This window comes from Ctenocephalides felis, unplaced genomic scaffold (assembly GCF_003426905.1).
Source record: "Ctenocephalides felis isolate EL2017-DRISC unplaced genomic scaffold, ASM342690v1 CF-g0.4_SCAFFOLD_03192, whole genome shotgun sequence".
NCBI lineage: Eukaryota > Metazoa > Arthropoda > Insecta > Siphonaptera > Pulicidae > Ctenocephalides > Ctenocephalides felis.
In genome coordinates, this window is record NW_020539346.1 from 34,217 (window position 1) to 49,926 (window position 15,710).

General features: G+C 27.7%; 1 protein-coding gene across 1 annotated transcript; it reads right to left on the reverse strand.

Annotated features, from left to right (window-relative positions):
• Positions 1-4,707: 4,707 nt before the first annotated feature.
• Positions 4,708-10,578, reverse strand: LOC113381899 (transmembrane protein 145-like). Its single transcript, XM_026620548.1, has 13 exons — positions 10,486-10,578; positions 9,794-9,943; positions 9,227-9,369; positions 8,062-8,296; positions 7,522-7,659; positions 7,126-7,210; positions 6,831-7,046; positions 6,693-6,756; positions 6,512-6,617; positions 6,314-6,445; positions 6,080-6,241; positions 5,856-6,001; positions 4,708-5,290 (listed from the first exon to the last, which is right to left on the reverse strand). Exons 1-13 carry the CDS (start codon positions 10,576-10,578, stop codon positions 4,708-4,710), a joined length of 2,253 nt encoding a protein of 750 aa, XP_026476333.1.
• Between the last annotated feature and the right edge of the window lie 5,132 nt (positions 10,579-15,710).

Sequence of the window (15,710 nt, forward strand, 5' to 3'; positions counted from 1 at the left end):
ACACTTTGCCACTAAACGAATTAAGTGGACATTAAATGAATCCTAAATAACATGTGTCAACATTGCTAGAAGAGCTAGAATTTGTTTGTGGCAAAATAATTCAATATATCATATCACGTGGCTACGGAAAAAATTCTTGAATCGTTTAACATTTTTTGCTCAAGAAGTAAAATCATTGTTAATAATTTGCAAACAATTTGTAAACAATTAAATATGATTGCCATAATTATACAAATATATTTTGCCGATTTAATAAAAGTAAGTTATAGTAATCGCAAAAAATTGAAAATGAAAATTTGTATATGGATGTGTGTGTGTGTGTGCGGATACAAATTTTCGTCGACGAACACTGATCACCCGATTTAAATAATTCAAAAAGCATTCGATTCGTATTGATAATGAAACATGCTGATTAGTTTTTGGCGAAGGCAGGTCTAGCCATTCCGAAGATACGGGGCAAAAGGTGCCAAAAACGGTAACGTAGTTTTTAAGAGAACGGAGCGTCCGATTTTAATATTTCAAAAAACATTGCACCTACTTGAATTCATGAGATAAAGAACTGATTAAATTTTTGGGAAGGCAGGTCCAGCGGTTATGGACTCTCAATAAAATGTCATTTGGCGGTCCAAAATGTTTATTGGACATATGTACATCAAATTATGAGATATTTTATAGAGATTTTATAGAGATAATAATGTGTACACATTTTGTGTAAATTTTTAATACACCCCACTAGTTTATATTTATTATTAAGTACTTCCAAATTACGTACAAAGCAATAAAAAACTGAAATAGTTACACATGTTAGAATATTATTTTTTTTTTAAACACTCACTTCATTACGAGTTTCTGGGTTTTATATGGGTCAATGTATAAAGATTTAGAATAAGGCTTAACCATACCACTCAATACCACAATATTAGACAGTTTTCACAATATTTTTTTCATATTATTGTTCAGTGGTAACGATCATCTTAAAATGTTACTTTTTTCTAATCGGCCTCCTAATTGACGTAAAGTACTCCTCAATCGCATTGATCTCTCGGTATATTTTCGTTAATCCTTGTTGTGTAACCTAATAGTTCGGTTTGCAAAGTTAAATGATATAAAACAAAATCTGAAATGTAAATAATAAAAAACCAAAGTAGCTTAAAGGGTGGATTATTGCTACAGAATCTCTCGTTATTAAGGGTCGCGTGCCACTGTGCGTAATTCGACACCGGCCTTCCCGCGGGAAATAGGTTTGGGCTTCATTGTTATAAACCAGACGTAATTATGTTATCACTCGAAATTTAGTCGATATTATTTACCAGCAATTCAATTTGCAAAACTATCTAAATATAATGTCGGGTTCGAACTATGAGCGAAATTGTTACAGGAAAAGTTGGATAAATAGATGTAGGGACGACGTGCTCTCGTCCATGGTCCTAGTTAGGGTTTATACAAAAACCGACATTTCCGAAAACCGGTTTTCGAATTTCAATTTTACTAAAAAACCGGTTTTAACCGGTTTTCGAGTTTTATATGGAAAATAAATTTTTGCTAGAATTATAATTTAGAGCAGTAATTGACCGAATTTATTTATTGCTCAATTTTATAGATTGTAAACAAAATTATTTTAATTTTAATTAGTAGAACTAAAAACTAATAGTTTATCTTGATTAAATAACTTTGAAAATAATTATTCGTTATATGCATCATTTTCTCATATAGGAATGAAAATATTTTTCCTGAAATAGAAAATACTCTCATACTTGCGACCAAATTATGCTTAATTGTTTTTGAAGCCTGATATAATAATTCTAAGTTTTTTGTTCTTTAATTGTGGCTTCTGGGGTTTAAAACTCTTCTTTTTAATTTGAGTAAAGGAAGTTACTTCTTCAAGAAGAAGTCACACTGATTTTACTATTTACTATATTTCATTGTTAATATATACACTGGTATGAAAATCTAAATTAATATATTATATACAAAACCTTTCTGGGAACCATTGCAGACTGATAAGATATCAAATGCTATTGAAACGATATGATTTTAAGAGTCAAAACGCTTTCATCTATCTTTTATATTTGGCTATATTTGTCATTTTCCATTTATACAGTGAAAACCGACTTTTTTCACTAAAAAACCGGTTTTCGAATTCCATAATTTTTCGCTAAAAACCGGTTTTTAAAACCGGTTTTTGAAAACCGACAAACCCTAGTCCTAGTCGAAGACTGTGCGAAAAGCTGAATTGTGGTGATTCTTACTTTAATTTTTAATATTTCATAAAATATAAAAATATCACATCACAATACATATATTATGATATTAAATTACGCCGTATTGTTTCGTAATTATTAAATAAAGCTTATACATCTATTAAATTTAGCATATATGCAATTAGATTAAAAATATTTCAATTGAAGTTTTCTTAATTACACTATTTTATGCAAATAAATTATATGCGTGTAGACAATTAAAAAAAATAAATCCATTCAGAAATAAATATCGGAAAATTGCTTATCATTAGTGTTATACAATATCTTGAAGAGCATTTGTATATTGTATATACATGTAATAGATGAATCCTGAATTTTTCAACAAATTAATTTATTTTCCAAACAAATAACCCGATAAATAAAAAACAATGTTTTTTGCAGATGTTCAATTACCTTTCGGGACTAAATATATTCCATCATTAAGTTTTTCTGACAAAAACATTTTTCTAATGATATTACAATGTTGGTGAATATTTTGATGATTACCGAGTATTAAAAAACTAAAGAAATGAATAAAATAGTTTTTTGAAAAAAAAAGAAAATTTATAAAATGTATTAGAAATTCAGAAACCTGCAATATATTGATTTATAATTACATCCATTTTTTGTCAGAAGCACTTGTTGGATCAAAAGGAATTATTGAGTACATGAAGAATATATACGTATATATATATATATATATATATATATATATATATATATGTGAGTGTATGTGTGTGTAATATAATATTACACTTCACAATCTTTGTTGGGACTATGCGGGCTTCCGTTTATTTTTACTTTTAATACTATAATAACCTTGTTAATTATCAAGTTTCTTGAACCTCTGGAAGAAATAATTATTTCAATTTTTTAAAATCTCTATAGAAATATAATTTTTTCTATTGTGAGACGCACATAAATAATGAATAATATCTCTATATAAATCATGTTTTACATGAAATAAATTGAACTTCTAATACCTCTAATAATTACTTTTAATGCCGTAATAAGTTATTTAAAATTTTAGGATTCATAGTTTTTCATCAATGTTATACAGTTACCTAAATCAAAGTTTCTTGAAACTCTTAGAACAGTAAGGATTTCTGAAAATTGGTAAATATCGAAATAGTGACAACAATATAATTTTTATTTCAATATTGCAATCATTAATGTTTCATATTTAAATAGATATTATCCCTACTCCCATTTAATAATAAACTACATGCAATTCAATATGCAATAAGATAATAAATTTAAAAAACAACAGAAATTTGAAATTTAGTCACTGAAAAATACCATTGGAATTTCCATATAAAAAATTGTGCATCTCGAAGAGTTAGGTAAATAGATTTTATATTTCTATAAGTCCTATACACAAATAAATTTTAGAATATTGAATCCATGTTCCTAAGTAATTATTACTTCATGTATACACTATTTTATCAGAATGAAATAGTGTTCAAAAGATCAAACGGCATTTGAATATGTATCCTTAACGGATAAATACTAGGAATAGAATATGATTAATAATTTCTAGGCATTTGCAACATATTTTTTATATGAAACACCCACTCAACCTGTTATTGTAGCCTATCATTGACATTTTGATCTCGATATATTGTTTAGTAACCATTTGTTTGCCCTATATTTATTTCTGATTCTTTCGAATTTAAGGGTCATTTAAAATTATCAGTGTTTTAATCTCTTGACGCATATGTCGTATGTGTTAAAATTGCAAGGGTGTTTTGTTAAAAGCGTATTTAACCTTTAATGACTATAAAATAAAATATTCTATATTTTGTTTATAATTTTATATATTTTATTTCACGCATATAAACACAATTTTAAAATACAAAATATATAGTAAATCTATATTATAATCTTAATGTAATATACTGTGTATTTTATGTAAAGTGTAAAAATATAAATATCATTTTAAATTATATAACTTACTCTCTACACAAGGCCGTGTGTGCGTGTAGTTGTAGTGATATTTTGCGAAATTCAATTTTAGTAATTTGTTTCATCGCAATATCTTTAATTAATAATTAATAACTTAATTATTATAATTCTGAATGATTTTGTAAATGATTTCATTAAACTTTATTGATAAATTTTATAATATTTTTTATCACAAAGTTTTCATTTAATTTTTAAGATGTTTTGAGAGTACAATAGAGAAATTTTGGACAATATTATTGGTTAAAATTTAAAAATTCGTATAAATTTGTTATAGATAGCTGAGCAGTGCTATGTAAGTTTACAATTTTACAGATTTTAAATAAACTCAATAACTACCGCATCGCATGCTATTTTACTACTGCAACATCTTGGCTTCGATTATTTCAGAACAGTTTAAAGAATTGCTAAATAGTAGCAAAAATTTTCTGAACTATCGATAAATGGTTAAGTATTGTTATTTGTCGTAAGGCCTAAAAAGGTTTCACACAATCTTCATTATTTACTATAAATTCTTCGAAGCAAACAAATGCAGAGGAACATTACTATCTTCTTCCTCTTCCCCAGAAAGCTTCGGGACCGTCGTTTTGATATCACCATTGGCTTCGGTTTCATTTTTTAATTGTCCACCCCTCCTAAAACTGAGTCTTGTGATTTCCGCATTTTTCAAAGTAATCTTGCTGCGATCTAACGGCTGCAATAACAACTTATTCCTCCTAGCCGCCTGGGGTTGAATCACAAAGGGGTTGGACTTTAGCTTGTCGAATTGCTCGTCGACATTTGGCGTCAGGATGGTGTCAGATGTCGGTGTACGTTGTCCGCTTTTAGATTGTTCTGGGGTTTGAACATTTGTTGATGGTGAAGCAGGGTTTTCGTTCAAGTCGCCTGTTGAGTTTTGCAGGAAATTTGGAGAAGTTGGTTGAGTATTATTTCCGTCTAGGTGCGTTAAAGATGGCGCGCTGGGTTCCTCCAAGGGGAAGGATATGTGGGATTTTCTACGAGCTGGTATTGGGGGCAGCTCGTTCAGGTGTGCTGAACCATTAGGGAGATACTGAGAATACACGCCATTTAGGAGTTCTTCAGTTCTTCTGAAAGAATTGATAAATAGTTTATGACATATTTTGGTAAATGTTTTATGATGGACTGATCATATATTATGCAATGCTACAGAAATTATATCACTATGGTCATAGACTGTGGCTCAGGGACCGATTCTGCCGCATAACAGACAAATGTTATGGCAAGGCCATGTTGCGCTCAACTTCCATACATTATGCTACTGAATCATACTGAATACTGTCGAAATGACATGTATTTGCCGTGCATTTAGGCGTTTTACACATTAACTTCAACGCTAAGCGTATGTTGTGAACCTGAGTCAGAAAGACTCCCTTATCTAACATCGTTTTTTAACATTTGTGACTCTGATAACCTGAAAAAATCGTAACAACCTCATAGCTTTTGTCAATATTTAGAACAAATTTGTATGATAAGTTCTTTATAACGTTGCCTTGCAATAACATTGGTCTGTCATGCGGCAGAATTGAATTACAGACCAGTAAAACTATAGAAATTTGTAATTTAGTACACTTAGTTGAGAGCAAAATTTTTTTTAAAAAAATTAGTTTTTTTTAATTTAAATTATATCAATACCTAGTTAATGGGATTATATAAGTTTGCTGGCTAGGTTCGTATGGATGATGAACAAAATCTCCATCTTGATTTTCTGCCACTCCTATTTGACTTGTTCGAATGTGATATGGAAAGTTTTTATTTGCTCGAGATGGTACAGTTAAAAACTGTAAAATGTATAAAAACCAATAATTATTTAAATGACATTATGTGATAAAATTAAATAATTGTCGAACCAAAATTACCAGAAAGAATGCATGTCCAGCAAATGCTATAAATAACTGGACTCCACAGACAACAGATTCTCTGACCCAGTTGTCGATGTGACTATTTGCAATCAATATGAAAGCTGGCCCAGAAATGAACCACAAAGATCCAAAAACGCTAAAAGGATAATAAAAAGTACCCTGCAATGAAATTAATAAATTTAATTAAATTATGTTATGAACGATAATCGTTATATTTTTGAAAATTTGTACTTTTTCGGGATATTTTTTTATGGTAGTAGCTACAGAGCATATAAAGATTCCCCAGGCGACTATTCTTAGACCACATAGTCCAAATCCAGCTACTGATTCGTACAAGTACAAAACCTCTCCAGGATCAAATTTCTAAAACAAATATGAATAATTTTTCATAGTAAATTTTTTTTAATAGCATGAGTTATAGTAACTTACTTCAGATTGCGCGTATAAAATGAAGTACGTTATCACATAAGTATTGATGAAAACCACTAGTTTTATAATTGTTTTGCCTGACAGTCTTGCTCGGGTTATGGTAAATCTAAAAAATAGTCATACAAATGTTAAATTGAATTCTTTCCTAAATATATCACCCTTCATATTTAAATATAATTACCCTTTCGACATGAGCAATAATAATGTGAGAAATACAACTTCACTTGATGCCATAATTACACTACCTGAAATTAAGGTATAATGAAGTAGTAACTTGAATAATATTCTTATGCCGAATTGGATATTTGTATATATGTACCCAACGTATTATGTGGTCCAAGTCCCGATAAAGCATATTTAACATAAGCAATACTGTTTGCTAATATTCCAAATTCTTGCAAAACCACAGAAGTACAAAAAACTTTATATGTGGTGTGGAGCAAATGCCTTGAACGCAATTCCACAGAACAGATTAATACAGCAAGAAACATGAGTAGATACACCATGCAGTAGAACATTAGTATAGGCAATATATCTGTAATAGAAAGAAGAAATAATCAACAAATCAATCACTGATTTTGCATAGGTTCTATCAGAAATATTGATAAACTTACACATTTCATCGGCAGAGAAATGTTCATGCCAGTAATCGCCAGGTTCTCCGTTGGTCATCAGAAATTTATAACGAATGTCCAATCCCTGGAAGCAACAAATTGAAAATTAAAATTATTTTAAACTCAATTATAAAAAAATATTTATTTTATTTAAATTATAATTTAATTTTAATTTAACTAATTATATTATTCTTTATTATTAATTTTTTTAATATAAATTCTCAGATCAAGTTGTACATTGTAGTCCTATACGTTATTGCAAGAGTACTTATATACATAAATAAAATTTAACTAAGTTTTTGGTTAAGTTGCTAAAACATAACTATTATCAAGATTATATTATTTAGAGTGTAAAGTATAAATTCAATATTTTTTTAAAAAATTTATCATAACTACCTTGTTGGTCCTGCAATTGCTAACAGCAATGTACCACCATCTTTCTCTGGCACTTAAGAATCTACCTTTTTGTCTACACACCACCGTCAGAGTAGCTTTTCCTTCAGTATCCAATGAATGCCTTTTTATTCTTGAATTCTGGAAAAATATTAGTAACATATAAAAAAATTACATTAATAATTTATGCAACGCCAATTTTTTTGTAATCAAATTAATAAAACCAATTCCATCATAAGCAAAATAAACTATATTCATGCCAAATATAAAATTCGAAGCAAATCGAATATTCATAATAAAAGAACTTTCTTGCAAAATTTTCACTTATTAGATGTTCACATATTTTAACCCCTTCCAATCGCGAATTCCGAGATTCATATGAATTGTGCCACCAGTGCGGCGGCATTCGAGTCGAAAGGGTTACTATTACATCATATTGAGTGTTAAGCATCTACCTTAGAGCCCTCCTTTCCAAATATGTTCAATGATTTATACAGCACAAAAAAACAATAATTGCAAATAATATTCAATTTATTATATTACCTCTTTAAGTGAAACATTAGGATCAAATAGATTTTCAGTTTGTTCCTCCAGTTTTGTTTCATAATTTATAGTAGTTATTTCTTCCATGGTTGTGGATTCTGCATTGGTATCGCTAGTAGTGATATTAAAATTTTCTTCTGTAGTCGTATAATCTGCAGTAGTAGTCTTTAGAAATTGATCGAAATATGTGGCATCTTCGGTAGTGGTCGGGTATTTTGGCTTTTTTGTTGTATTTCTACTTGAAACAATTATAATTTAAAAACATTATGATATAATAGATGAGAGGTATTTTGTATTATTTGGTAAATATGCTACAAGACTGGTCAGATAACGCATTTTTAATTTCTTCATTTTTCTTTAAAGTAGCTACTAAACTACTGAATCTATTTATCAAATATGAAAACATAAGCAATTTACATAAGTATCCACTATTACAAGAAGGGTATGTTAATTTATATTCGATATATTTTTATATGTCGAAGAAATACAAATTTAGTTCTCCACAGTAAAAGCATTTTCAAATGGTTAAGTGAATAATATATTATGATTCAATATCTTATATTTAAAATTTTCAATATTTTATATTTCTATATTCATCTTAGTGTGAATGAAGCTTGTATATAAAATATAAAATGAAAATATTTATGAAATAATGTTCAAAATTATTAACTTATTATTGGTTTATATTTATTACAAAAAGTGAAGTAGAAATTTAGGCAAATGTTAATTAATTCAATGAAATCTTAGTAAACTTCGTAAGGATTATGGCTATTTACTATTTTCTCATTTTTGAATGGGATTTAATAAACTTATTGCCGATGAAGCATGTTCACATTTAATTTAGATAAATAGAAATTCCGACGACTATATATTACAAAGCCAATAATTAATCACTTCCTTGTAAACGAGATGACGAGCAGTTTTATATTTTCAAAGCATTTATAATATATGATGTTATTATTTTATTTTTGATTTCTGAATATATTTTATCGCTATCTGTATGAATGTATACAATTCGTTTATTTCTAGAAATTTCTATTCGATTTAGTTCGTTTCTAGAAATGTTCCAATTTAATTAATAATTGATCCCTCTTCAGTACCTTGATTACATTGCTAAACCTACTTATATAATTTTACAAAATCTTTAGTTTTAAATTTATAATACCTTATATGTTTTCCATTATCGTCTTCTGAGGTTGCCGGATCTCTTATGTAGCATCCTGATCTTATACTATCAGGATAAAGTGTACTTAATGGTATTATTTGGTTGTCCTGAATGCTAAGGACAGCTTCTTTTTGAGCACATGTCTAAAATTAATTTTAAGAATCAAGTGTTATAAATATGGTAAATAATTTAGCTCACAAAAACTTTAAAACAGAAAACACATTTATTAAATGATGTTTTATACTTTCTATACATATACTACTTTATTACAATCAATTTATATTCTTATTACTACAAATATTAGGTGCTTTGTAATAATTTTTTGTAGAGCAATATTTTATTAGAAATCCTAAATTTTCGGCTAAATTTCGGTTCGGCTAAAATTAGAAAAAAATTGAAATCAAAGAAATGTAAAGTTCTGCTTCATATTAAAAATAATTATAGTAAGTCTCTACAAATTTTATAAGATATTCATTTTGATACGTTTAGTTTAGGTACTAGTCACTACTAAAATTTCAGATTATACGACTTTTATTAAGGAATATTATTATATTCTGAACATTTTACCTTCTTTGTTTTATACACTGCTGGCCATTGGGTTTCGCTGTCATAATAGAGCAGCAAATTTGGTACACCTAAACTTTTACTGTATTCAATATGATATTCATATTGGCCATGATGAGATAGAAAGCAAAATCTCGCCAAGAAAGCCCAATTCTGTAAAATCATCGAATGACAATTGTATGAATAGGAAGATCAATGTTTGAGAACGAATTAATTTGCAAATGCTTTGCCAATAGATATATTTATAACGATATTGAAGTAATTTTGTGCAATTAATTTCTAATAACTTAATAAATTATTAATAACTTAATAAATTAATTTCTAATAGCATAGTATTTCTTATGTCGAGAGCTGATGAATTTAGTATAAATATGAAGGTTAAACAAAAAATATCCATTATTTAAATTAAAAAATATCAACATATTATTGAATTACAAAAAGTGCAGTAGAAATTCAGGCTAATATTAATTAATATAATGGAATTTTTACAAGTGCCAATAAAAACCCTATTTATTATGATACAAATTAAAAACCCATTTCTATATATAAAAACTAAATTATTTACGATATAAAGATATTAAAATTAAATTATAGCTTCATTAATTATTTTTTCAACATAGTTCAATTTTTTAATATAATAAATAATTTTAATATAATAATAAATTGGTTCTAATTATTGATTTCAAAATGCTTACCTCAAACGTTTTCAAATGTCCTTCCACATATTTCCCATTTGCAATATTAAATCCAGAAATAATAATAAAAATTTGTACTATATACCGATACATAACTTAATTCTAATACTGAATTCTAAAATATGTATTGTGTTGTATTTATTCACATTTTAATTAATTTTTGTTTCAAATATGCTTTTATAAATTTTATAAATCGATTAGTTTATATCGTTATTTTTGTATGTAAATATTCAAGAAGCAAGTCACAATTTTCACACTTCGATATTGTTACATTTTCACACAAATCACTAGTTTTATCACAATAATTTAACATAGATTCTTTTTTACGTTCAATCATCACCGGACAACACATTTCAGTTTACCACAACCATCACTACCCGTTTCGAATTAATCATATTTTGTGACACTGGTTTCAAAAACATCTTTTTATCTGAAATCGCGTAAAATCAAATAGAAATCGCAATATTTATAAACATCTCTGATTCCTTCCGCGTCCCTGCATAGGCTGAATTTCGTCCTCACTGTCGCCAAGATCATGTTTTGTTTAGTCGATAAATTCGTAAAAAATCCACCGGTTCAAAAATCACCCCTGGTGCTTTATTGAGTGCCCCTTTACACGTTGCTTCCGTTGTTTGTGTATTTTATGCACTTTGTACGAGGTGTACGACTTTTATATACCTTTTGGCTTCCGAAGTAGAAGGCAAATTTTCTTTTATTTTCCGTCTAGCACTAGCATTTCCTGCATGGTGGTCTAACCGAGATTACTAGGCGTATGGTGTATTGAAATACGAAAGCTTCTCAAATTATTTCATATTGTTTTATATATTCACGATTTAAATATTAAAACATTTTGGAATAATTCTATGCCATTTTAAACAATAAATTTCATATTTTTTATTCATATTCTTAGCAAATAACTATATGTTAATATTTTTAATTTAACTACTAACTATAGAATACGTGATTTTAAACTGCTCGAAATAATTGATATTAATCCCAAATTAAAAAGAATTAAATTTAAATTACATCATCGCAAATGCATTTTACATCACTACCTCCAAAATTTTGAGCTGTTCCAGACTCAATAAGCTTGTAATTAGGAAGCCCCAGAGGTTCTAATCGTTTCATATTTTCACTTGAAAATATGAATGAAACTAGTTTTTTGTCCTTAAACCGTGCCTTAAAGCAAATTCTGGATCTTTCCATTTCATAATTTAATTTAAAATTTTGAAAAAAAAAGATTGAAGAATAGAATTTTAAATTATTTTGAACATTTTTTTCGAAGTCCGAAATCATTGGACCTGTTATTCCAAAAATTCAATCAATTCTTCATTCCGTCAATATAAGTGAAATAATTTTTGAATCATTCAAATCGGTTCATCCGTGCTCTCAAAATCGTCGACGAGAATTCATGTTCATACATACGCTCACACACATAAATACATACAATTTTTCTTTAAATTGTTAAGTATGCCAAAATATTGATGAGGGTCTTGTAACGTCAAGATATACAAAAAAAAACTATTTTAGATTTTTTTGCGCTACTTTATATAACTTACCCTAATGAAAGTTAAAAATATGCTTTCAATTTGAATAACCGTTCCCAAAAATAGCAATTATTACCATTAGAAAAAACCTAAGAAAAGAATATATCTAATATAGATGGGGTCACCATCCGAGACATGATCATTGAGTTGTCAATACTTTTGAAAAAAAATAAAGCTACAACTAAATTTGTGCACAAGCTCACAATTCAGAATCATCTATTTACATTTCATTCAACGAATTGTATATGAAAATTTAGTTTTGTATCAGGAATGGAATTGTTTTCTAAAATAATGGTTGCCCAAGATTTGACCAGGCCTTTTTTATTTAACTCGTGGCTTTTCGGGGTAGAGGATATAAATGTATGAATATATTTACCTGCAACTTATAATAACTAAAACACTAACAAAAGAAACAAGAAGGTTGTAGAGTGAAGATCAATATATATCGTAAGCTAAATAGTGGTTTTATTCTATATATCTTATGGTGACGCGATATTTTTAATTTGCAGTCTGCTTATTATCTAATTAATCATAGTGATGCTCATCAATTGTATAGATATTTATCATTTATGTTACAGTTTAGAAATATTGTTAATGCTTTAGTAATGACATATACGATGATCGATATACTCTAGACTCGTATTAGAACATTCGTTTCATTTGTCTGGTTCAACCGAATCGGTGCTATATCGTGATCAATATGGAATGGTGGTGGAATGGTTACCGGAGTAACGGAAATGTTAGAAATTGACAACAAAAAACAAGTATGAATGTGTACATAATTATACGATATATACAAATATATATGTATCATAATTAAGGTACGTAAACATAATCAATCTATTTGGTACACAAATAAAATTGAACTTACAGTGTACAAGAAAATTAAACTGTTAATGTAAATTCGAGTTTTTATTCGAACATTGGTTAATGGTAATTCGAATTTTTATTTGCAAAATTATTTTTTTATATATAGCCTTTAACGTCAATGCATTTGTTAGTGGTAATCTCATTTAATCTAATATATCAAGTCCATCTCAAAATCCGAATTATATCAAATTTCTGAGATAGGGAGTATCAAAGTATCAAGAAATCTGAATTATATTACGGTTTTCAGTAGCCTAGTGGTTAGAGCTTAAGACTTTCAATCAGAAAGTTGCCAGATAGATGGCAACATGTTTTAATTGAAAATAGCTCTTACCCGACATTGCTGAATCAAATTGAATATTATCACAATTAGAGATATTCTAATATTATCAATATAAAATGCTTTTCGATTTTTTAAAAAGAAAATTGTAACCTTTTATTTTCTTTCACCATTTGAACACTTCTTTATATATTTAATGAATATAGCATATTATAAATTATTAGGTAAAAAACCCGGGCTAGCATTAATGACCTATATTATTATACAAAAAAAAATTGGATGAAATAAATTGATACTTTGAAATTAAATCCATCAAATAGAGCTAGGTCTAGTAGTGTTGTGTTCCACCTGAAAAGCAAAAACAGTTAAGGAAATTATTACCACAGCTATATTATGGGTCTATTAAGTTCTGACCGTTTTTTTCACAAAAATGATAAAATAAAAAAAATCATATGGAAAAACTTTGATCCAAATGGCAATTACCCACTGGGGTAAGTACTATATATTATTATATGTAAATAATGTAAATCAAAATAATTTATAGAATGTATTGACATGTTCTAATGATTATTATTAAAAGAAAAAAAAAAGAAAAAACTTGGTTACTAACCACTGGTTTTAGATTCGATATTCACCTCGGTAGATATCAAGCAGTAGTAATATTAGATTTTCACTTGAGGCATTGATCTATACTATGATATCACTTGAAAATAGGCTTTCAGGGCATTGCTCTAAAAATAATGAAGTCAAAAATACTGATTAAATATAATAAATTATAACTGGAAAGAATAACACCTGGGTTGCCTTCGAATAGTCATCTGTTGAATTTTATACAATAATTACTGAATTCTGTCATATTAGTAGACACATATATGTGTCCTTCTATAGAAATAAAATATAATTTTATAGAAGTTCATGTTGACTGTGTATGTTGGTATTAATATTGCACTCAAATTGTGATTTTAAATTTTTATAGTAATAGTTGCACCGGCATCGATCATTATCTGATTTTCTACTATAAATACATCTATCTGATCACTAAAAAAAATTTCCTATTGATGCGAATTACTATGTTAAGCACTTTATATAAAATTGTTATCAAGTAATAAATAAAACACATGTATTCGGTATTCATATAAATGTATTAACTATTGGCCTTCTTTCTCAAACTTATCATTATTTGAAAACGCATTCAATATATTCATATGTATAATAGATACAAACTTTTTCGTATTTACAATAGCCATAATAATATATCTTTTTTAATATTATTTTCTAAATTCTATGCATGCTGTATGTATAATAACTAATGTATAATATCGTCTTAACAATTGCGCGTTTTACGTGAAGCTTAACATACTGCCTCATATTCATATTCTTAGAATTCTCGATCCTTTTAGTAATGGATCAAAAAATCGATTAGCAAAAATAGCGTAATTATTCATTAACAATTTATAGTATATATATATAGAACTTAACATTAACATTATTTATGTTATATACTTATGCCTATAAGTCGAGATGGATGCATGGATTCATTTGCAAGGTTATAGTTTTTATTCCATTGAAGAAATCGCACTAAGAAAATCTGATCTGCAAACTTTAATCATAAAAAAATTAATATTACTGTATTTTGATATTTTTTGATTAACTTAAATAATCAAATTTTTAAGATTGGTTCAAATTATGCTTTTTACTAATTTTAAATATATTTAGAAATTGTAAAGATTAATATATATAATGTGCTATTTCCTAAATAAGTGTTGGCAAAGAACCCTCGATCTACTCGAACAATTCTTTCCCATATTAAAGTGGTTTATTGAATTTCATCGATCCAAAATATTAATTTAAAATCCTTAGGTAATTTGCAGCGCTGATTTTTTCTAAAGTAATCTTATCAACTATTACAGAAGGATAAATTGAAGTAATTCAGTTTAAAATTCTTCCGCAATTTAGACTATAATTGCTAAAAAAAAAAGTACATTAATAGCGTATTTTAAATAACAACCAATTATAGTCAATTTCCTAATTTTTGATTTCTCAGTGCGATTTGCTTATAATAACACAAGGAACAAATGCAAACGGGAATTTATTTGGAAATTTTTTTTTCACAAATCTTTCTTTTAGTTGTTTTTTCTACTTAATAAATGTGATGTTTTATAGATAACTTGAAAATTTTCGGTATATTTTCTAAGCTGATATAAGGACAAAACACTCTATTCAAATTTATTGTAATCAGCATAGATGTTAGAAATCTTATCTAGTTTAATAATTTTTACATCGACATTTTATCATTGATTTTACATATTACTTTATCATATTCGGATTAACTAGTATAAACTAGTATAAAAAGATTTGCAAAAAATTCCAATCATTTTCCATGTATTCCAATTTAAATTTTTCGCCTGGCTTCAGAATAACTTAATTATTCACAAAAATCAATCGTTATCAGTACAAAATATATTTTCTTATGTATTAAACTTATGCACCAGTCTTAATTACAATATTAACTTCTATTATACTTTATAATT